Here is a 24079-nt window from a genome sequence, read left to right on the forward strand (position 1 = left end):
ATGCAATTATCGCTCGAATACGAATGAAGTGCTCTCTCTCAAAGGTGTGATCTGTAGTTATGTACAGTAAGCTCTTGTCGAACGAAGTTCGTTTTAACGAAAATTACTGACATAGGAACTGAAAGCAGGACGAATTGGTGGGGATCAGCGCTCTGTATGTTCAGTTCTGTCTTGTAGTCCGTCTCCCTGTCGCGCTGCAGTTAATAACAAATAAAGGTTGGGGATAAACAGGACTATGTAAGCAACCTTGGCTCCATTTATAGTGCCAGTCGTGATAATACTCTTTAGATGATCATTACAGCCTTTTGTTAACGTCAATTGAACAAAACTAATTACTTCCTCGGCCATGATCAAGACTAATTCACTGTCGCCGAGAATGACCTGATTTTAACGAAACCAGCTAGATAAGTCAGTCAGAATTAAACGTCCTCCTGGTTGCTACGTTGAAAAAAAAAACTGCTTTTCTACTTTGCACGGATGCGAAAAGGAAAAGAAGAGCATTCCGTACTGTTACAGCATAGTGGCTGCAACTAAGCGAAACAAAACTTAGAGAAGCAAACAGCTTAGAGGACTTAACTGGAACGTAAAGGCGGAATAGAAAGTTTGGGCCAATAAATGAAAGCCCAGCGTACGAAGTGAATGAAGCCCAGTCCTGCTAATTCCTTTGAAAATGCAAACACAATGCTGATGACGAAAATATTGCTACCGAAGGCGCCCGATCAGTGGGAACATTTCACGTGAACGAACATCTTAATGAATTTGTACTCGAGTCTCCAGTTCACAACCAGTTATTACAGCCGAAACACCATTGTGAATTCCACACCAGTGGCCAAATATACAACGCGTTTCGGCTGTAAGAACATGGTGATTTAGCGAGCACTTTCGCTGAAGGGTACATTCGTTATCACGACTGGCTGCCACCTGGTCCTAAGAAACGCGTAAAACAGCACGCTTAAGGGTGCTGGTTTGTCCCGTGACGACCACCCTAACGTTTAAGGGCGTAAAATATTTTATGGTACGCGACAGCTAGCTCAAACTACGCCTACTTTGAGAAAAACCGTTGTTGAAATTTGTGTGATAATCGCGACTGGCACCCCCCCCCCCCTCCTGGCGCGCACCGAAACACATCAAACGAGAGTGCGGCACCGATATATATCAAAGATGATTTCATGCAGTTTTCGCTTCATTTGCCGCAGCTATCCGTCGTTCGCCTATACTTGTGACAAAAAACCTCGCCGGAAAGAAAAACTTCACACGTCCCCGTCATTCATTCGATCATTCACCCCTTAAGAATGAAGGTGTTACAGCCATCGGAAAAACAAGGCGCTTTTAAGGCTGCTAAAATTGTCTGTGTGCGAGTGGTCTCGTGAATGCGAGCTTGCGATAGGCGATGCCGTGTGCGATGAAGGAGTATTTTTTTGGCTCTGTTGGTCGAGCATTTGCCACTTTACTTGCGCAACTGCGCCTGCAACTACAGTGTCTAAATCAATGCGGAACTGTGCTGAAATTGTCGGCGTATACCTTGGCCCGCCTATACGCATGGGTACATTGAACAATTTGCGATGATCAAGCGCAGACATCGGCCGCCTCCTGAGGAGATGACCTGACATTAACTGTGAAAATCAAGGCCGCACGCGGAGTTCGACGTCTTCGGTATAACGCCGGTGAAAGAAAGCAAAAAAAAAAAAAGAATATATATACGCGAGACGTCTTCACTCGACGAAGAGCTAGAGGTGGGAGCGCACGCAAACTGAAGCGTAGACGGGTTCGAATGAGCACGCGATGCTCATTTTCCCACGAGGGAGGCGCTTTTAATGCAAAATACGGGTAAACGCGGGGCCGCACGCATCGCGGAAGAATCAAACTGCTGCGTCAGCACCGCTTGGCGCCTCCGCTTGAGATTGCCCGCTAGCCTTTCAGAGGCGCACGCACGCGGAAGAAGCTTTGATGACATGGCATCGAGAATATGCACGCGGCTGACTCCTCTCTCTCTCTCTTTTTCATTTCAGCCCCGCTAATAAAAGCGGATATTGCGAAGATCGGAGCCCTCCTTTGGCAATTTAGCGTACCTTGTTGAAACAAAACTTCCCTTAGGAGAAACGAAGCTTGCTAATTCCCTTCTTTTCATTTTTTTTTTTAAGTTTGAGTTTGCGAAGTTGTCCGCTGCCGTACACACCGCACTTTCTCACACGTAATTCAACTCGAATACTAGCAGATTTCACTGCTTCCGTGACGCAAGAAAAGGAATGTCGCAATCTTATGTTGACCTGCTACTCGCCTGCAAAAGAAGAACCAAGTCAAACATACAAAGAGAACCAAGGCAGACAAGCCTTACGAAGGAGCCGCGAGGCCAGTTGACGCACATCCCTTACTTTAGATCTTACTCCTCGTGCTTCTTGAGGACGACGGGCTTGTGTGAACGTCTGTGACTGTTAGTGCAATTACTATTGGACCACACGCGTCAGCGAACTATTTGCTTCTTTCCTTCTCTCCTCTCTCTCCTTGTCATCTTTGTTTTCCCCTTTCCCATTCTCCCTGTGTAGGGTAGCCAACCGGATGTTATTCTGGTTAACCTCCCTGCCTTCTGCTTTTCTCTTTCCTTCATCTTTCCTTTGGGAAACTTGCTGAGGTGTCTCAATCAGGGCATACGATCGTGCTGCAGTGGATTCCTAACCATTGTGGAATGGCTGGAAATGAACAGGCTGACGCGAAGCAAGAAAGATGCACACTGACGGGAAGATTATAAAACTTAATTTTTCCCGCTATGACATCAACGCTTTGCTCCATAACGCCATCAAAATATCTATGGCGCGACAATGGGACAACCCCGAACATCAGCAAGAGCGCCTCCATAGACTTGACGCTGGTTTGCGATTCCGGCACGGAGGTATCGTACAGGAAATAACTCGATCGGTGGTTTCTGAAGATGCTGTACAAATCTGCTTGTCATAGTTGGGGTCTTCAGGTAATAATTAAAAAGATGAGTAATTAAACTTAATCAGTTAGTGAGGTATGTAGAAAACAAGAAATCGCCTGAATTACTATGGACCAGTGTGAATAGTATGCCTTCGGTTCAATTAGCTACCGGCGTGCCTTTCATTTTTAAAATCTTGGCTCGATTTACGTAACACAGCTTGTGTGCTAGGAAACAATACATTTTACAGTCTGTACGGAAGAGGTCGAAAAAGGCAATCATTGAAATGGCACTTCTCATATCGATTACACAACGGAAAATTCGGTAAGGCGTAAACGTGTAACTAAGCAAAAACAAACAAATGAACCAACAAATAAAGGTCATAGTAATGCAATGATAATACAGGACGAAAACATTTTATTTGTAAACGAATTTCTATATTTAAAGATAAAAATGTTGAGCGATGCAACAGGCCTGAATGAGACACGGATTATATGCAGTTTCATGTCAAAGTAAAGGTCAATCAATTTAATTTGTAGCGAGGCAGCAGCACTGGGCGTGGCTTGAATGAAATAGCAGACGCTCACTTGTTGCGCTCGCCGCGCGCTATAGCACCGGCTAGCGTCCGAGGCAGATTGAACCAAGTCTGAGACATCGCCGACGTGTCCTGTCTGCTCTCTTCGGAGGCCTGTCGACACCAGCAGGACCGCGGTGTCACCCACTGCCACAAATTAATTATATGATTATTAAAGCGAACCTTTCTTTGAGTTTTTATCAGATGTGTTAACTAGTAAACTCGATTCAATCATGATGACGATGACGTTCGAAGCTGAAATACCAACAATGAGATGGGACATAATTTTTTTTCTTTCGAGAACTTAGGCAAAAGGGGGGGGGGGGGGGAAACTAGCTGGTTGTGCGGGAGTGAATACGGTATTTCCGGGGCACGCTCTCGATTCAGCGCCCCGTCCAACACAGCGGGCGGCATAACTGGGACAACTGCGATCGCGGCGCGCCTGCCGCTCCCTCGCGCACGATTCCGCTTCTCCGCTGCTTCTCGTGTTAAAACGCCAGTGGCTTCCTCCTGTCGACCGCACCGCTTTCTCATCCCGTTCCAACCGAGCCAATTAAAGCGCTTCGCGCCACGCGCCTTCGCGAGCGAGCGCGTGTCGGGGACAAATTCGCAGTGTAAGCATTTGAACGTGGCAGCTCTGATCTTCTTACGGGCGCTGGTCCCGCGACCTCGCCAAGCGCGGGACGTTGTACGATCCTGGCGATCCGCTGTCATTTGGACGAACTCCACGTTGTCAAAAGAAAAGAAAAAAGAACGCGGCCGCAAGAAGAGCTTTTGGGAAACTCTCAGACCAGACTATCATCGTTACTTCGAGCTCCTAATCGCGTGTACACGTTTTTTTTTTTTGTCCCCTCGAGCAAGTTAACGCTCGTGCGGGACGAGAGGAGGGGTGAAGAAGGGACACTGAAAACTCACGAGACAAGATCTGCTTACGATATGTGGAGCGTTGCTCTAAGCGCGTCTATCGATGGTTTCGAAACCTATCGCCCACTTTCACACTGCGAGTTAAGCACGTAAAAAGAGGATGCGGCGTTATTTGGCACGCGTTCACAGGTTATTCGCCTTTGATTAGAACGTTGAAATCAAAGGCGAATAACAACCGCGGCATATCACTTGATCTCCGACTTCGTCTTCATTCTGGCGTTTAAAACCGCAGAATTATTATTATGCCTTTGGCATTGAGAACGCGCACGCGGCCCTTCCCTTCTGTCTCATGAAAGACCAACGAAGCCTCGCAACCAACAGTCACATTTGACATAAAAACTGTTACAGCGCAAACACATGCAACCACAAGAATAAGGGAAAGGACACAAGCGCTTGTGTCCTGTCCCTTATTCTTGTGGTTGCATGTGTTTGCGCTGTAACAGTTTTTATGTCAAGTATGCACCAACTCGCCCAGAAAGAAGTTTTAATGAATAACAACAGTCACATATCAGGTCTATTCTCTGAAATCTATATCGTTCATCGGCTTACATTCAGCATATAAATCAACTTGTTTACAGGATTAAAAATTAAATTCTGTGGTTTTAGGCGCGAAAGCCACGGTATGATTATGAGGTACGCCGTAGTGGGATAGACTCCAGATTAATTTTGATCACCTGGGGTTCTTTAACGTGCAGCCAATGCGCGGGTGCATTGGTGCAAATTTGCATTTCGCTCCCGTCCGAATGCGGCCGCCGTAGCCGGGATTCGATCCCACGTCCTCGTGCATAGCAGCGCGACGCCGAAGCCACTACACCGCCACGGCTAGCTTGTTTAACAAGATGTGTAGGATATTACACCGACATGTACACGCATCTTCGTAGATGGGTTAGCGGAGACGACTGCTACGTTATAATTTCCCTAACGTGGTACATGGCCAAAGCATAGATAACCTAAGATTATCCCCGTGCGCATACGTGGTACTATGTTAGTAATACTAACACTCATGAGCGTATGCCGTGCGTTAAGATTATTGTATCGTGTTTCGGTGAAGCGTGAGGCAGTTATAGCATCAAAAAATTGTTCCAGAGACTCGTGTCATCGGGTTACCTAAGAGCAAAACGCATTGGGGGCCGTGGTAAGCGCTTTTTTTTAGAACTCGTTTTCACCAAAAGACGAAATAATAAGCGGCCTGCTTTCGGTTTTCGGAACAGAGTTTGACCTGCTGACTGGCGGTTGCGCTATTTCCAGTTTAGTGCGCCAGCGCCCACGATACTGGTGTCTAAAGGACGCGCCGGAGAGGCTGGCCTACGTTATCGCGTCGTAAACTTGTAGAGACAGAGCTTTCCGCCGGACACTTGACGGCGCCCGCTCGGAGAAGAAATTGCTGCGTAAACGTGATGCTGCGGTGCGTCGCGCAGCTCAGTGTCGTGGAGACGTTGCAGCGTAAAGTCACGTGTCCTCACGGACGTATAACGCTCCCTACACCGTCTCTCTTGTTCCCGCCCCCCCCCCCCCCAAAAAAAAAAATATATTAAACAGAAGGGAAATAAATTTTCGCACAGGATATGCTCTTTTCGCGAAAGAAAAGAAACTGTGTGCGGTAACTTTTGGAGCATCTTCCTTTTGGTTATAGTTGCGGTTCCTGGCGTTCCGAAAAAAATAAAGAAAAGGAGAGGGTGAAGGTGAGGGGGAGGCGGGAAGAAATGAAAGCTAATCAGCACTCGGCTTCTTGACGTCAACTTTTAAGTCCCTGGTGCTACTTAATTCAACCCTGCAAGTTTATTGAGCAACGAAGCACGTGTGCGCGTGCGCGTCTCTTCAACGCCAGTTGCACTACGAAGCTGTGAAGCCCAACATATAACAGGCGCAATGCGGAAAACGAGACGTGGGCCGTACTTTCAACCAGCCGCATCAGTATTTCGGAGGTGCACTATTAACGTTTAGAGGGCCAGAAAAAAATACACATAAAGTAAGGAAGCGCTGCTAGGAAGCTAAGAGGATTAGATCGACACCGCATGGTCATCCTTTTCCTTCCTCCAGGACGGTTACTGCTCGCGACTCTTTCGATGGTAGCGCGGAATAAAACATGGTTCCCGAGCCGTCGATTTTGATCCGCACCATTTGGCTCTGCGCCCTTTCGACCAGACAGATTTAAAAGCAAAAAAGAAATCAGTTCAAACCCGTCTGACTAGCTGCTGCCACCACGCATTTACGCATCAATACCCCTACCCGTCGTCCGTTTGGACACCGGCGGGCAGTCTTCCAGGACTTCTGCCGTTGTTTCAATTTACGCTGTCATCCGTGCTCGGGGCAGGCGACACATCTTGCCGAGAGGAGCACGGCGCCTCTGAGACTCGCGCGGCGTCTTGAAATAAAACCGTGAAAAGTGACGCGGCAGCCACGCGCGAATCGTTTCGCTGGTCGTTCACGCAACCGCCTCTCCCCCCAGCCTTCTCCCTTCTTCGTCTTTACGCCGGTTTGAGGCACACGGCGCGCACGTACAGGTTTCCCCTGCAGCCTCAGACGCGGCACGCTAGCCCACTGTGCTCGCATTGTCTGTACAATGTGGCTGTCCTCCAGTTGCACCGCTCTCTTTTGTTTTTAGTGACTTCTTGGTCCGCCATCAGCTCAGCCGTTATGCTTTTCGCAACACCATTCGTCCCATTGTTTCGTTCCTGCCTCACCCCCCCCCCCTGTTTCTTTTTCTTTTGTTCATTTTTTTTTATTCGTGGCATCTCGAGGCGTTCTGTCGTCGTGATGGCATGCAATACCAGTGATTGCTGTACTCTCGCAATCCAACTGAGAACCACACGTTCTCTTTTTTTTTTTTTCTGGGCAAGGAAGTGAGACGAGTCTGCGGCCTTGAACTGACCATCACAACAGGACGCCTGATGAAAAAAATAAGAAAGAAGAAACCCGGACGCACAGGCGTTGAAAGAGGAACAAAAGGAAGACGTAAACATTTCCTTCCCATCCTAAGTGAAGCGGCCTACACAGTTCTCAAAGGATATGAAAAAGGAAACACGAAACAAGCCTAGAATGGTACACTGCTCGTTCGAAACAGGGATGATTGAAAGCGTGGTTGGTAAAATACGGTTATCTTGCAAATGGGTACAACCGCGTGTAGTGGAGGAACAACAAGAGGGCAGTGCAATAAAAACCCGTTTGAACATGCGCCTTCAAGCCGGAAGGCCAGTCACGACAGAAACCACATGACAGTAAGACCGTCGCAGTTGGTCTGTAGCTTGTGGTAACGTACGCGTTTTGTGCCGAGCTCATATTCTTGGGTTCTCGGTGTTCACGGAGCTCTTAGTTTTATAGGTCACGGCAGAAGCAGAGATTATTCTCCACAAAATGAAAAAAAAAAATAGTCTATTACTGATGAAATGAAAGGCCAAACTCCCTATATTTAATTCGGCGCTCTAAACTATGCTTCTTAACAACAACCTAGGTGCTTTGGAGATAATTGTGCGCAAGACGCAATTTTTCCTTTTTCTTTTTCTTTTGTGTAGTAAGAGTCTGAAAGCGCTTCCTTGTAGACGATCTCATAATTGTCGATTGCAAGGTTCATCATCGTCATCACCAGCCGCAGCAGAAGCATATTTTATGTCCACTGCAGGACGAAGGCATCTCCCTGCGATCTCCAATTACCCCTGTCCTCCGCCTGCGCCAACCGATTCCAATTAGCACATGCGAATTTCTTAATTTCATAACCCCACCTAGTTTTCTGCCGTCCTCGACTGCGCTTCCCTTCTCTTGGCACCCATTCTGTAACCCTATTGGTCCACCGGTTATCTAAGCTACGCATTACATGACCTGCCCAGCTCCATTTCTTTCTCTTAATGTCAATTAGAATATCGGCTATCCCCATTTGCTCTCCTCTACACCGCTCTCTTCCTGTCGCTTAACGTTACGCCTAACATTCTTCGTTACATCGCTCTTTGCGTGGTCCTTGACTTGTTTTCGAGCTTCTTTGTCAGTCTCCAAGTTTCTTCCCCATATGTCAGCACCGGTAGAATGCATTGGTTGTACATCTTCCTTTTCAATGATAACGGTAAGCTTCCAGTCAGGATTATACAATGTCTGCCGAATGCGCTCCAACCCTTTTTATTCTTCTGTAAATTTCCTTCTCGTGATCAGGATCCCCTGTCCATAATTGACCTAGGTAAGCGTACTTTTTTCACAGGCTCTAGAGACTGACTGGCGATCCAGAACCATTGTTTCCGTGCCCGGCTATTGATCGTTATCCTTGTCTTATGCATATTAATCTGCAACCCCGCTCTTTTACTCTCTGTTAAGGTCCTCAATCATTTGTTGTAACTCGTCCTCAGTGTTGCTGAACAGGACAATGTCATCTGCAAATGGAAGGTTGCTGATATATTCGCCGTTGATCCTTACTTCTAAGCCTTTCCAGTTTAATAGCTTGAATACTTCTTCCAAGTACGCAGTGAATAGCATTGGAGAGATTGTGTCCCCTTGTCTGACCCCTTTCTTTATAGGTATCTTCCTACTTTTCTTCTTGAGAATTGAGGTAGCTGTGAAATCTCTGTAGGTACTTTCCAAGATATTTACGTAAGCGTCATGTGTTCCCTGATTACGTAATGCCTATATGACTGTTGGTATCTATACTTAATCAAATGCCTTTTCGTAATCTATGAAAGCCATATAGAGAGGCTGATTGTACTCATTCATCGTTTCTTAAATAAAAGGTTATCATTTCTTACATAAAACGAAAAACACGGGACAAGCCACGACGTGACGTTGCCACAGTTGACGGCGTCGGAAAGTGCTGATGCGGAAATTCGAAAAGGGCGTCGCCTGCCCAACTTTCTATTTTGCCTCGTTTCGGCCCCCAAATCATGCACCCTTGACAAACGTAAGTTATTTAGTATTCCAGGACGGTGATCTGACAATGAAGCTTAAGGTTTCTGCAAGTGCGTCTTCGGAACCACCTCGGCCGGGTCAGCGCCCGCCCTGCCCGTCTGGCCGCGCGCGATGGCAACGCCAGGCGGTGCTGTAGCAAGACACCATTTGCGAATCCCTGCAGTTCTCGCCTTGTCAGTCGGCCATCACCGCACTTTGCGCAATTGTAGCCGGTTGAACAGACGGGAGCAATAACAGATTTGCCGTTGTCTCGAAGCTGGAATGGCACCGAGCCAGATTTGACGACAGCGTCGACCGCGGAAGCGTGAGTTGCATCCGGCGCCGTCCGGTCAAAAAAAATCTTGACCCTAGTCGACCAGCCAAGTGATCGTGACTATAGCAGTGCTGATTGGAAGGTATCGATCGCGCCCCTTGGCTGTGCCCTTTACGCCTTAGTTTCTTTTTTACGGTAGCGCCAAATACAAAGTGGGGGATAGTGCTTTAAGGTGGCTATGGGTACGGGCTCGCGCAAAGTTCACTGTCGAAGTGGTCGATTGATTGATTCATTTACGACGCGCCACGTTGCCTTAGTCTTTATGTCGCTTTCAGTAATTGTCTACTTCTCTGCTAAGAGATCGACTTCGTGTCGTCCAGCTCTCCCTGTAAAGGCTGCACCTCCTCAAACATTTCATTATTGAGGCAGAGCCGCTATACAAAAATTCGCGCGCTCCCATGTTTTTGTCACGGACTTTTGGTTGTATACCTAGCGATGATAATCCAAGCGATCGTCGACAGAACCAGCACCCACGTCTAGTATAAAATATTCTCGCTTTTTTCTTTTCTTATTAAATGGGGTGAAATCTTGCCGGGACGCTTGATACTGATGATCTGATTAAATGAAGTAAGGACTGGAAAGCTGCTGTCTTATATGCGCAGCCAATGTGAGCACGCGCATTGGTCTTGTCTGTGGCATGAAATCGTATCTACAGCGTCCAACGACTCCAGCCTAACGATTGGATAGCACTTTCCCATTTGTCTTACAATATAGTGTGTATAATAGGACCGAAGAACTTCAGTTTGGCCTAGTTGGTCTTTACTGCATATCATATTGAGCGCAAATAAAGACGGGAACAGCGGGAGAGAACACATAAACAACACGGTGGTAATAGACAATAATAAACAACACGTGCTATAATAGGACCATGCGTTTGAAAAGTGATTCTAGTTTCTGGGGTATTTTACGGTAGCGTGACATTTGATTAAATTGCTCGTGACAAGTGCTTATGGTAAAGACTATCAAGCATTAAACATGCCGAAACAGCTGCAGGAAGAAACACGAAAGTTCACGCAAGAACAGCTCTGGGAGTTGTCTAAGTATGCGTAAGCATTCTGCCACTAGCTCAGCTCTACGCGGGCCGAGGTCATTATCAATGTTGTGAAACTTGATTAGACGAGTAAAAAGTATAGCGCTACGGTGACACGAAATGCTGCGGACGGCGGATCCAAGTGAATTGATGACGCAGCAGCGCCAGGCGCGCTGTTGACGTTCCGATCATTATAAGCAGTTATCGCTCTTTAACGTCTTATCCATCCCCGTCGAATCATTATCAACCGTGGTCAACCGTACCCCGGCGGCAGTTGCGTATGGCGCGGCCGCGCCTGCCTGTGCTCTCGCTAGTTATCGCTCTTTAACGCCTTATCCATCCGCGTCGAATCATTATCAACCGTGGTCAACCGTGCCCCGGCGTTTTTTGGCCATACTTGGCCCTTGCACCATGAAACATCAAATATTTATTCATTCAACCGTAACCCGGCGGCAGTTGCGTCGTGCGCGGCTGCGCGGGCCTGTGTTTTCGTCGCTTAGTTCTCGTTTAAGCTAGGTGCGCGGGCCCTATCTTGAAAGCGATTTGCGATGGGGACACAATGCACCGAGTGCTGATAGCTTCGTGCGCACTGTGCTCTCGCCGCTTAGTTCATATTGAAGAGAGAGGTAGCACGAAATTGAATGGTACCCGCCGCAGTTGCTAAGTGTTAGTAGTGTTAGAGTTTGAGGACGATCTCGGCGCTGACATCCAGTTGTGAGGATTGGGAGGTCAATCCCATCGCTCGTAACCAGTTGTCAAGACTGGAGTCGGGCATGAATTAGATGGTAGCTGGCCCATGCCGTCGTCCAACTTATCCACGCTGAGGACGTTGTTGAAGGGAAGGACTGCTTCTCATCGAGAACGAGGAATATGGGTTTATTTACAGTATCTACATAAGGAAGTTGCACTTCATCAGTCTAGCATGACTGCGAGAGAAAGTACACTGAGCAGCCGCACAACAGCGGTTTATAAACACTGGGTCCTCCCTCGATCCCAAGTTGAGGGAAACGTTCGACCAGGCACCGTAGACGAGGGCTTACACACACACCTCTTTGCACGAGGTTCACGGTCCCCAACCGACGTCAGACGGCCTTCGCAGAACTCGGAGCTGACGTCAGGAACGGCACATCCGATTCCCCGAACTGACCCCCGCAGCGCGGCCGCCGGTTGTCCATTGTCTTGCGTCTTGAACGGCGCGTGGGAAGGGGCCTCCGGAGACGTTCCCTCGGCAACTCCCCCGCTCATAGCAGATCAGGTCGGCGGTGGCGGGTTCAGTAACAATAGTTGGCCCGCCGATCGCGTTTAGTCACAACGGCGCCGAGGCTAGAGCGTAACGGTGGCTTTCCAAGAAAAGTTGACGCCGCTGTCGCAACTTGCTGGCAAAACTTGCACCTCAGCGGGCCGTCCTTAACAGTGGCTATGGTGATGGGCTGCTAAGCAGGAGGTCGCCGCATCAAATCCCGGCCACGGCGGCCGCATTTCGATGGGGGCGAAATGCGAAAACACTCGTGTGCTTAGATTTAGTCGTTCGTTAAAGAACCCCAGACGGTCCAGATTATTCCAGAGTCCCCCACTACGATGTGCCTCATAATCAGATTGTGGTTTTGGCATATAAAAGCCCATAATCTTTTTTAAAGTTGAATGGTGCGGGTTCTGTAGCGAAAACGATCGTCTTACGTGAAGCACGGATGGACGGACTGGTTTTCTCGTTGAGTAGGCATAGAAATAATCGCGCATTTAAGAGAAGGAAAGACTACGAATCCTCTCAATCCGGCATTTGTCGCTGTCGAACGTTTCTGATCGAAAACAAAACACCTGCTATAAGGTGCAAGATTCTGAAAGTTGTTACCTGCTGCATCTTACCTTGCAAAATACCAACGTTCAAATTTTTGTGCAGGCAGTGCCTTAGCTAGAGACCGTGCTGCCCGACGACTCTGCTGTCACGTCCACTCGCATCTTAGGTAATATGGGGCCAATATCGTGGGTCCAGCCTGGGACACGAGTGAAATTGCCTTTGTTAAACAGTCGCCGGTTGCTCTATCGTCGCCGTTCATCTCCAGACGTCTCTAGAAGACTGCATCTTACCTAAGGGCGGGAATTCGAAACGACGTGCGAAATGACAAGTTGCCTCTGTGTTACACTGTCAGCTGTGGAGCAAGCAAAATGTCATTGCTGTTCTTTGCGTTTGGAAAGGATGTCGCGTTTCGACAACGGAACATTTCGCTTTTATTAAAGCAATGCGAGTAACCGCGGTACCAAAGAACAATTCAGACTTCAGCTAGATGTCTGTCAATTAGATGTCTTAATTTTGCAGAAGAATGCGCACCGGCTTTTCTACATATATATATTGCAGTCACAATTGTAAACTTGTTTTATTATTTTGTTACTCTTTGGCTCCGTTCCCGTAAAATATTCAAACCAATAAATAAATATGTATGCTACTATTCGCCACTGGAATCGCACTTTATATTAACGCAAAAAAAATTTTTCCATGAAATCTGTTCAGCCATTGTCAAACGAAAGCCTACCTGCATATTTCGTGCCTTTAGAAAGAGATGATCCGGGCTTTAGCTAATGCTCACCATATGTTCAAGCACACGTGAAATGTATACATGTTCTAGTTACGCAAGGGCCTAACCAGTTTAACCTAAATTTGTTAAACCTTAAGAAAAAATACATATATTAAATTCTAACGACTTATATTGCCAGCAGCAGATTTTGTGCTCAGGAGCTCGGATATTCTTTGTACAAAAAATGAAATGCAATAGAAAAACTATTAAAAATAAAAATAAATTGAGGCATCAAGTTCACAACTATGGAAATCTGCAGCGAGATAATAATTAATCGAAGAATAACAGACAGACAGGCAGACAGACGATAGATAGATAGATAGATAGATAGATAGATAGATAGATAGATAGATAGATAGATAGATAGATAGATAGATAGATAGATAGATAGATAGATAGATAGATAGATAGATAGATAGATAGATAGATAGATAGATAGATAGATAGATAGATAGATAGATAGATAGATAGATAGATAGATAGATAGATAGATAGATAGATAGATAGATAGATAGATAGATAGATAGATAGATAGATAGATAGATAGATAGATAGATAGATAGATAGATAGATAGATAGATAGATAGATAGATAGATAGATAGATAGATAGATAGATAGATAGATAGATAGATAGATAGATAGATAGATAGCAAAATTGCGTTCCGCCGAGAGATCAGCAGGATCGGAGTTTATATACGCAATGGCAACCGGAGAAGAGCAATCTTTATGGTGTTGTACACAAAAGACAGCGTAGTACACGCACTCCTTCTGTCTTAATGTCAGCGGCGGATGAATCATCGGCGTACGACTATAGCTGCCGCTTCCGGGAGAAGCGTTTTACGACCGCGAGCATTTACTTCTCTGCGTCGTGTAGCGTCATAGCTCGGAGAAAGAGGACAAACGAAGAGTCTAGCCGAGACGAACTAAGTGCAACGACAAAACGAGCTACTTGGTGTATAGATCCGTTGCGACTTTCATAACACGAAGGCGGACGTTGTGCCCGTGCCGGACGCTGTTGTCGCGGCCTGTCTACGACTCCGTTATTCGTGTTGTTCTTTTTTTTTCACTTCTATTAACAACAATAACACACAATAAACATACAGGAGAGAAAGTATAGAGCTCGCTGCTTGAGTCACCCGTGTGTTTGCGATTCCTTCGCGCTACCAAAGTTGCAACGAACCGAGTCGACAGCTTCGAAGAAGGAGATAGAAAGCGCACAGTGCATTTATCTCATTCCTACATGGACTGCTTCTATTAAGCGTTCGTGTGTGATACGGAAAACGGGCACAGAAACGCAACTTAATGACGGAGAGCTAGCTCTTCCAAGCTGTTCGTTCTTCCTTTATTTCAAATCCTTCACATTTCAGAGCAAACACACACACACACATTCGGTCTCTTCAGAGAAAATAAAATAAGACATCTGCTCTTCTATAGTCTGTATGTGCCTGAAGCTTCGCTTGTTGACACTAAGAAGTTACTTTGCTCGGATCACTATCTCCAGTCACGTCCGAAGCTAAATCGTATCGATGCACGCTTCATTTATCCTAATCATACATGTCTTAGCAGTCTTAGCAGACGGCAAACACTCTCGTTGCCACTTGTACAGTTACTGCGCCGTATGAAGTCGCCTAAATCCAATTCGATCCATTGTCCTAAAGCGCGATCTGCTTTTTTTGACGACGCACGAATTAGATTTGCGTCACCCGGATTCGATTATACGCGGCGAACGACTGCAGTATATAACACTGTCATATCTACTTTCCTCATTAGGCTCAATCCGCACAAATCATCCTTCTTTTGTTGAGAAACACGAAGGAGTGGTTTCCTCTCATGAAACGGAACTTTGAAAAGATTCCTGCCATATTAAATCAGTGGCTATTCAAGGATAATGCGCGCGGTTTTCATCTTAGAAACGCCGCGTATGGATCTTCCTGTATATTCCTGCGAGCGTGTTTCTTTTCCTTCTTTCTTTCTATCTTTCTTTCTTTCTTCCCGTTGGCTCGATTTATTCCGTTTTTCTCGGCGCTTGGCAGACCACTTGGAAGTAAGCTTTTGTCGTCGTCGTCCTTTATACGATAGAGATTCGCTTTAGCTTATTGAAGCGCGCGCTCACTGCGTCGTCCGGCAAAGAGAAGTTGCACGAACGGGCATTTGAGCCGAGCAAAAAACGCTCGATCGGCCGCGCCGCGGGCATGGCGCAGCGCAACTGACATAGCGACGACGTAACAGCGCCACGCAGTGACGAGAAACAGCATTAAAGTGTAACGATAACAAAACGTTGAAAGGCCACTGGCAGCTAGTGCATGGGACCGGCCGCGTTGCGCGGCGGTCTACAAGTCGCGTCCTCCCACAGGCTGGCGCGCAACTGTTACGCCAGTGCTGGGGCGTACGCGCGCGGCATCCCACGCGGGAAAACGCGCGCGCGCGCGAGGACCGAAGCGCAAAAGCGCGCGGCTTGGCCGCCGTCCAGGCGCCGGTTCTTTTTTTTTTTTTTTTTTTTCGGGTCAAGGCGCCGCCGAGGGGCGCCAGCGTCGTCGAAGGTCCGCGAACTACCACCACCAGCGGAACACCCGTTGCGATGCGGAAGAAGAAGAAGAAAAAAAGAAAAGCTCGTTGGAGAACTTGCGTCGCGCGAAGCTCGCCGAGGAAGGAAGGATGAGAGGGCGCATTGACGCTGCAGCGTTTACAGAGCGCGCTCGCGCTTAGGCCTACTACCACTCGGGAAGAGCGGAATGATCAAAGGGGTGGAAGAGTAAAAATAAAAACGAGTTATTCTGCGGAGATTCGCGGCCTCTATGTCGTCGCGGCAGCGAGCGTATATAGCGTCTGCGGAAGGGCTGTGAGCGCGCGGCGCATTGCTTCGGAAGCGGCGTGAGGATCGCTTTCGGGCTCATTAGCCACGCGCTACATACGCGGAGAGACGAACAGTTGGAAGGGGGGCGTCCCGCGATCAGGCGCGATCGTACGTACCAGCGAGGAGGTCGCGTCGGTGACGACGAGAAACGCGAAATCTACAGAGTTTCCATGTCCACTCTTTACTGGAGTCATTCGCGAAAGCGGGCGTTGAGGTCCAAGGTTTAAAGGGATAAGGACTGAGTATTATATGACGTGCTCACGAAAAAAGCCGGAAGGCCTCGTTCATAAAAGCCAGAATGATGCCGAGAATCATCTTGGTTCCACGTTTGCTATTTAAGGGCCGAGCGGTCCTCGTTCGGGACGCTCGAGTCGAGCTTACGGTGCGCTGCTGTTTCCACGATGGGTACAGTAAACCACGCTGGTCTGAAGCCGATGCAACAGTTCAAGTATTCCCTCAGACATGCCAACGCCAGCCGCCTGAATTGTGTGGAAAGAAAAAAGAAAAAGAAGCTTTTGTTGAACAATATGAGTCACGCTCGCGCTCCGTTCTTTGCCTGTATTTTACACGTATAGCTATATGAGTGCGCTTTCAGTTCGGTCTCTTCGAGAACCGATCGTTTCCTCGCCATATTTTAGATATTGAGGCGGGTTCAAAGAGGATCGCTTAACAGCGCCGTGATCTATGGGCAGACAGACCTTTGTCTCCGGAGATCTTCAATGACACTATTTGAAGAAACGTTGCAACTAATATTAGTCGTCAGGCTGATGTAGGGGAAATAGAACAAGGACGAGAAAGTCACCTTAGCTAGCTGGCATATATTTTTTTCGCTACAGTTCTGCAAGCCGTGCCTACAAGAGTATAATGGTTCGACAAGAGTACTTGCCAACGAAAGAAAAACGCAGTCTATAGCGGTAAAAAAAAAAAAAAAAGACGGTGAGATTAGAGGAAGAGTTTGGCTTGAGTGGAATATGTTAGGTTCAATTAGCCTACGCAGGACAGGCATTACTTCGGATCCTTGGGACAAGCATTTCCTGCGATAAATTGAATGAGGCGATGATGATCCTTATTATAACGTGATGACGAATCTGCCCTCTTTAGTTACGTTGCATTTAACTGCAGGAACGTGTACACACGTAAGAAGATGCAGGACATATGAAATGCACAACACGGGCGTCACTGCTCTGTCTGGATACGTGCATGACTTGCGACATAGCGATAAAAACCTACATACCTGAGCGAATATTAGTACGAAGTGTCTCAAATAATCAGGCGTTACACCAGAGATCCATGAGCAAAAGTATACGAACCGCATATATGCGGGGTAAAAGAAAGATTTTTCGCGGAACTTGAGCTTCAATAGCGTCTGGAAATCAGGAGTGCCGCCGGAGTTGCGTTTCGTTGACAAAACTGAATCGTCGATTTCGGGAAGCCCGCCTAGGGTTGCGCTGAAATTCAGTTTTTTTTCCCTCTCTTTTTCTCGCGCACCTGTTGCTGTTACAACTTTGTTCCCTGGCGCGAATGCGTTGGTGGATACACACGTCAGGGCTGCTCGGCAATAAAGTGTAACTGCGAACACGTGACCAGCCATTTATAGTTTTCGCGCGCAAAAGCCGCGGTTGGGGAAAAACCGGTGCCTGAGACACGACCGCCCAAGTTCCGCTTTCCTTCGTCCTGCGGCTACTCGTTGGTCAGACGGGCTTCGGCACTCAAGGCCTTAAGGGCTTTGCTTAAGTTTTTAAGGACATGCGAATTGTGCGACCACCTTTGGATGTTGTAGCGCGTAGTTTCGCGTTACTGTTTGAAATTTCTGGTTTCCATTTTTTTTCCTCTTCTTCTTTCTCCTTTTATTCCCTTTACCCCTTTCCCCAGCACAGGGTAGCCAGCCGGTACTTACACTGGCTAACCTCCCTGTCTTTCCTCCTCTTTGTCTCCTCCTTCTCCTACTCGTTTCCGTGAGGCGACGCACGGCACGTTTAGCGATCCTCCTCCGAGCCGCGCTCACTCGAAGCCCGCTGTCCACTCCTCGCTTAGCTGCAGCCGGCTGCGTCCACACGGGAAGGGTGCGGCCTATACAGCTCCACCGGAGCAAAACAAAATATACACCAAAAGCGCGAACAAGCGTGTCGCGCCGAAGGGTGCCATTTGACAGTGTCCGCACTGACCAAAGTCCTCGGAGTCTCGCCACGTTCCCGCACAATCTCCCTCTTCTCCGTGCCAGCGTATACGCTCGGCAGGTGACGTCACGGCCGGCTCTCTGCGCCTTTCAATCCGCGAATGAAAGCCCGCGCACATAACACCGTGCCGCAGGACCACGGTGCTCGCGCAGAAGATCCCGCGAAGATTGACCGGGCCCGTGGCGACGAGGGGCTGTAAATCAGGGTCGGCCCGGGCCTGCCAGTCGTAAAGCAGCGCCGACGAACTCTTGAGAGGACCCTGGTCAGCCACAGCCGTGCACATCCCCACCTTTTTTCCTTCTTTCTTTCTTTTCTTTCTATATGTTTTTATTTTTTTGCGGGGGCGCGCACTTCGATCTAACGCAGCAGGTCGCAGTGGCCGCTGCGTCCCTTCGAAGCGTAGACACCGCCATCAGGGCCAAGAAAGAAGGGTGGCGAGCACGGTCTCCGGTTCATAAGACGTGGCTTCCCCGGGGGAGTTTACCCGAGGCTTCAGGACGAGGCTTAAAAGGGTTCTCGCTGTACACCGTGTGATACAGTTTGCAGACAGCTGAGAAAAGTGAAAGGGTAGACCGTGCGGAAGAAGCAAAACGGCTTTGCTTTTTGTTTCGTTTTTTTTCCTGTCTTCTCAGAACAAAGAGCGAGCAACACTGAAAGCACCAAGAATAGACCAAAGGGCTGAGTCCCTGGGAAAGGGAGCCGTCAAACAGAATCGAAACGCAAAAGACAAGGTATGCCCAAGAGGAGGGGTCGTGTAAAGTACGAGCTGGCGCTAATGGGATGGGGAAAAAAGAAGTTTTGTCGGTGTCCAAACGAAGCCCAGCCTTGGCGGTTTCCGTTCTCTGTTTTAGCGACATTTTGTCAGATATGAACGTTCAACAACTATATGGTCCAAGTTTTCCGGCTACTGCGATGTAAAAGTTGTGTCAGTGGTATTTAAAACCCAGATTTCAATAACCCACGCGCGTCAGGACTACTCGTGCCTTCGAGGGAACGTTGTGTCCTGATACGTAATGCACGAAGGTGACAGCGCACTCGCGGACGACCGTGGCCACGCGAAGCGACGACAGCATATGTAAGCAGCGGCTACGAGAATACCGCAGCAGCACATCCCGTCATAGTTGCAAAACACCGAATTCGTGTTAAACGGAACAAAAGCGCGAGCAACGGCTTTGAATATACCGCAGTATAGCAGATCGCGTCGTCATCGTTACGAAGTTTCGTACCTCACATACGTTCAACGAAACAGCGTGCCTTGAATGCACACCGCGTTTTTGTTCTAAAGAGATGCGCGACTCACTGAGAAGTAAGCCACCTTCAGCTAATTCGTGCAAAATGACTATTGTACCTGGTCGATGGTGAGCGAATGCTTTCCACGGCGGTTTGTCGCGACGGAGGATATAAGCCATCTTTATGCAACCCACGTGAACGACTGTCGCGTCGGTTGAGGAGGCGCGAGGTTTTGCCAAATAGTTGGCGGTTGCCGTCTGTCACCTGTTGGGGGGACTATAGACCACTCGCATGGAAACTGGAAACGACGTACGCGCAAAAAAAAAAAAAAATAATAATAATAATAACTTGAAGCACGGTGGCGCACCACGCACAACGACTGTGCCGAGCGGATGCGACGTATCACACACATGACACTGTCGTAGTCGCGTAAACACGGTTGGTTGACACACTTGTCCTTCCCCCCCCCCCCCCCCCCCCCCGACATCGAAGAGAAGCGAATGTGTGTATATATACACACTCTAAAGCTGGCCGCGGACGTGTCGCCCTCTTCCCGAAGCACAACCGCACGAATTTGCGCGGCCGTGTCACTCGAGTTTTCAGACGCTACGCGCGCGCACGTCCACTTTACGATACGGCACGCCGAACGAGGACGATTCGCTGTGGCTGTGTTCGCGTGACCGTCGCCGCACTGACGCGTAAAGTTTCGACATAACTCGATGCCACGCCTTGGTTCGTTAATGAGCGCTGCGGTCGCCGTACGAGCGCCACCGATTCATCGGATTCGAGAGCACGAAGACGCCAAAGGGGGAGGACGCGAAGCTCTCGCTCATTAACCCATTAGTCTCGCCACGCTCGGCGCGGGTTAAGCCTTAACTCGATTTAATTTCAATCAGGGCAACAGCGCCGGATCAATACGCTCCGAAACATCGCGAAGCCCCAGAGAGATCAATCTAATTTGCCTTGGCCTGTATGCACGGAAAGGCAGCGGGAAGAACTGGTGTTTCTCTTTCGTTATTACTATTTTTTTCGTGTAAAAACCGAGAAGAGGCGCCAGACAGTGCCAGCCATTCACCGCTGATGGAGATCGTTACGCTCGTCAGCGCGTCTAATGTCGTCTGCGGCTTGAAAGGAGAAAGGCTGCGTTCCTCGCGAAGTAGATACCCGTACCTTGCTTAGTGTGCCCAAATACGAAAAAGAGTAATAATAATAATAAAGAAAGCTTGTTTTTCGTCTGCGGACCTGCAACCTCGATCCAGACGGGCCTAACCACAGTTCTTTATACTCGAGCAACAGAACCAAAGAACGGCAGGCACGTTCCCGTTCAGCCTTCTTCAACCTGATTAGCTCCGAAACTTCGCCACAATTTAGTACAATGTCCTATGTTTGGTTTTGCTAAGGAAAATATTGGGAGCAAAACAAAGAGCTCGAAAGACGAGGTGGAAAAAGATGCCGAAGCAGGTTGGTGAAAGGGTCGCACTTCCGTAGTCTTGTTAGTCAGAGCAAAGTAAACAGAATCGTAATGGAATTGTCTTTATTATGATTACGTCCGCTACAGTTATTTGGCTCGCACACTGGTTAATCTGTCACATGAATGGATTGAACAGGCGCAAAAAAAAAAAAAAAGGAGATGAAGGGATCTTAGCAGTCTGAGAAAAATGGGGTCACGCGCGCATGCACGCACATACACACGCACAAATAGCAAACAAACAAACGAACGAACAAACAAGGATGTAGGTGCAGTCTCTGCCACTCTGTGTAACGCGCTTTTTTTGCGAATTCGATTTGTTTCCATCAGTTCCAGCAGCTTGGTGTCTCACGAGCTTCGCTCAACACCTTTTTGTTACCGAATGGCCACTCTTCGAGTCCATACACGTGTTGCCGACAGCGGCTGGGGACGCGCTACACCTTAAAAATAAAGAAAAAGAAAAAGCACGCAAATACCAAGGAAGACACCGAACAACCAAGTCGCAGCGCCTCACGTTGCAACCCACGTTCAAGAGGGACGAAAGAGAGCGGAAATGCGACGGGGCGGGGGAGGGAGAGAGGGGGAGCAGTTGAAGCGATGGGCGCTTAACTGACGGACTTTTGGGGTGGTGCGCAAGTGTATTGTATTGAACAAGTGAATGAGGCCAACCCTCCAACCCTGTATCCTTACAAGTGTGCTTTAGTGAATAAAATGGCTAAACCGAAAAAAGGTACGGCTGGAATCATCCCCCGGACGACAGCACAAGGCCCACAAGGATGTTACAGAATTATTTCCAGGGCTACAGTGCTCGACTGTTGCCTTTTATAATGTTTCTCACGTGTCTGTGTGTGGCGCATGATTTGTTGTGCTGTGGCGTCTTCTCCTCTTTTTCCTCCTCTCCAAAACTGGCGATCGAGCGCGGTGTCCCTTTCGGGATGGAGGCAACCGCTATCCTGCCCTTCCACGTCTCTTTCGTGCGCTGTTTACATGTTTCCACGAACTAATCATAACACTAACGCGCAATAATTTTTTTTCGCTGACCACCCATTTGCCGCACTTCGCAGCGTAAAACGCGCTCGTCTCACAATGGCGGCGGCTTAGGCCTAACCACGCGTGCGCGCGCCCACACGCGGCGCGGTGGGGTGGTTCCCGCCAGCCCGCGCCTCTTTCCTGTGCGCAGTGGTGTACCGGCTGCTGAGCCTGGTGGCGCTGTGGGCGCTGGTGTTCGTGGTGGCCGAAGGACGCTACCTGCCGACCAGGTCCGGTGACGAGCTGCGCGGGGAACGCCTGCGGGAGCTCATACGGACCGTACGTAAAGCCCTCGCTGCACGCAGCTATATGCCTCGTGAACGCCCGTTTCGAAACTCTGCCCCCGCCCCCTCCCTCCCCAACATCTCAAACCCTGTAAAGCGATCCGCACGTACGTCAGGGCTCGGCGTATAGTGTGCGGCGCAACTTGTCCTCGCTTTTTGTTCCTTGTGTGTCTAGCTGGCTCTTTAACTGGCAGCTCAACGATATTGTTGACCTGACACAAACATCTGCAAAAGCTCGACAAATCCAAATAATAGTCTGTGCCTTTAAATTTACCTTTATTAAACTACCTGCTCGACAGCGGCTCTCTCAAGAAGGTCAATTGTCAGCAGCAGCAGCGGCAGACGTTTTGATGACAAAACCCGCAGGTTTCGTCGGTCTTTTCTTACCGCACGTGGTGGCCATATTCTCACCACTGAGAAAATTGTTCGTATTTGTTTAAGCACGCCCTTATTATCTGCACAGAGGGGCACCTCAAGAACACACATTGGCTCTGTCAAAGCGAGCACAAAACACCGGCAGCTCGCCAATATAGTTGACCTACTGCATTTTGCTTAGTTCCTTGCAGAAACGTTTTCATATTTTATTTGGTATGCACTTGTGAAATATGACGAAGAAATGAAGCAATAATAATACTATCTTGCAAGACTGCATACCAAATTCAGTTACTCTTTTTGGGGAAACTCTGCACTAGATATCTCCACCATATGACGTTGTTTCGTCTTATCTTACAACACTTTTTTAATTATCGTTATTATGCGTAGCCATTACCATTAAAGAGCGGTGACTAAATCCCTTTATTTTATTTTCATTTCAATAAAAACAGCGATTCCTTTTCTTGAGTTAGCCGATGTTACTTTCGCCAATTAGCAAAATCAAACGCATCGTGCAATTACGTGTCGACCCTACCACTTTCCATTTGGACCTAATTGGTAACGAATCAATTCGTAATTGTGTAAGCTTCTGGCTCAGTTAACATACGATATTTCGAAACACACGGTGGCGGTGCCAAGTTTCGCCACTCGTAACACTATATATTAGCAAGGGTTCGCCACGTCCACTGGCACCGTTTCCAACGGATACGGCACGTTGCCACATATTGTGTTCAGTGATTGCGCATCTTCTGTCGCCTGTAGTTATCACTATCAGCGCAATGTTAATTCTATAAAAGCCCACCGCAGAGGACAGAGCCTGTCCTAGATTCCCCGTTGATCTTGTCTGACGTCATCCTAGTTCATCCTTTGCCCTAAACCTTCACAAGTTCGTTACCCCATCCGATGTTATGCCACTGTCGAGTGCATTTACCCTCATTAACCCTTTCTGCCCACTCTTTCTTACCCGATTGTGGAATGGCAGGCCAAATGCATGCTCCTCCGGCCATTTCGTTTCGCATAGTTTTCTCCCTCCCTCCCCCCTCTCTCTCTCTCTAACACTGTCGTCGTCATCCTATATAAATATATCACAAGACCAAGGCCTCTCCCATAGATCTCCAATTACCCATTTCTTGCCCGAACCAAACGCACCTTATGTCTGCCACTTTCTTGTAACTGCACCATCTAATATTCAGCCACGCTCAACGACGTTGCTTTGCTCTCGGTACCAACTTAGTTATTTAATCAGACCACGAGTAACCTGCTCTACGCATCACGCACGCTGCTCGGCTCCACTTCTTCTTCCTAATCTCAATTATGATATCGCCTTCCGGCATTTGATATCCAACCCATACTGCCATTATCCCATCTTGTTTCCGTTGCGGCTATCATTATGTGTTCCGTTGATCGTTGCACGTTCCCTACCTTCCTCTCGAATTTCTTCGTTATCTTTTCGTA

The 24079-nt window shown here is 48.1% G+C and overlaps 1 protein-coding gene across 1 annotated transcript in view; it reads left to right on the forward strand.

Moving 5' to 3' along the window:
• The window catches only part of LOC126541261 (uncharacterized), a 46312-nt gene that overhangs the window by 18603 nt on the left and 3630 nt on the right, over positions 1-24079 (forward strand). The window contains exon 2 of the mRNA XM_050187965.2: positions 22096-22247. Within this exon, the coding sequence (XP_050043922.1) occupies positions 22096-22247 (152 nt within the window). The remainder of the gene's footprint in view (positions 1-22095; positions 22248-24079) is intronic.

The sequence above is a fragment of the Dermacentor andersoni genome, chromosome 2 (assembly GCF_023375885.2).
Source record: "Dermacentor andersoni chromosome 2, qqDerAnde1_hic_scaffold, whole genome shotgun sequence".
Lineage (NCBI taxonomy): Eukaryota > Metazoa > Arthropoda > Arachnida > Ixodida > Ixodidae > Dermacentor > Dermacentor andersoni.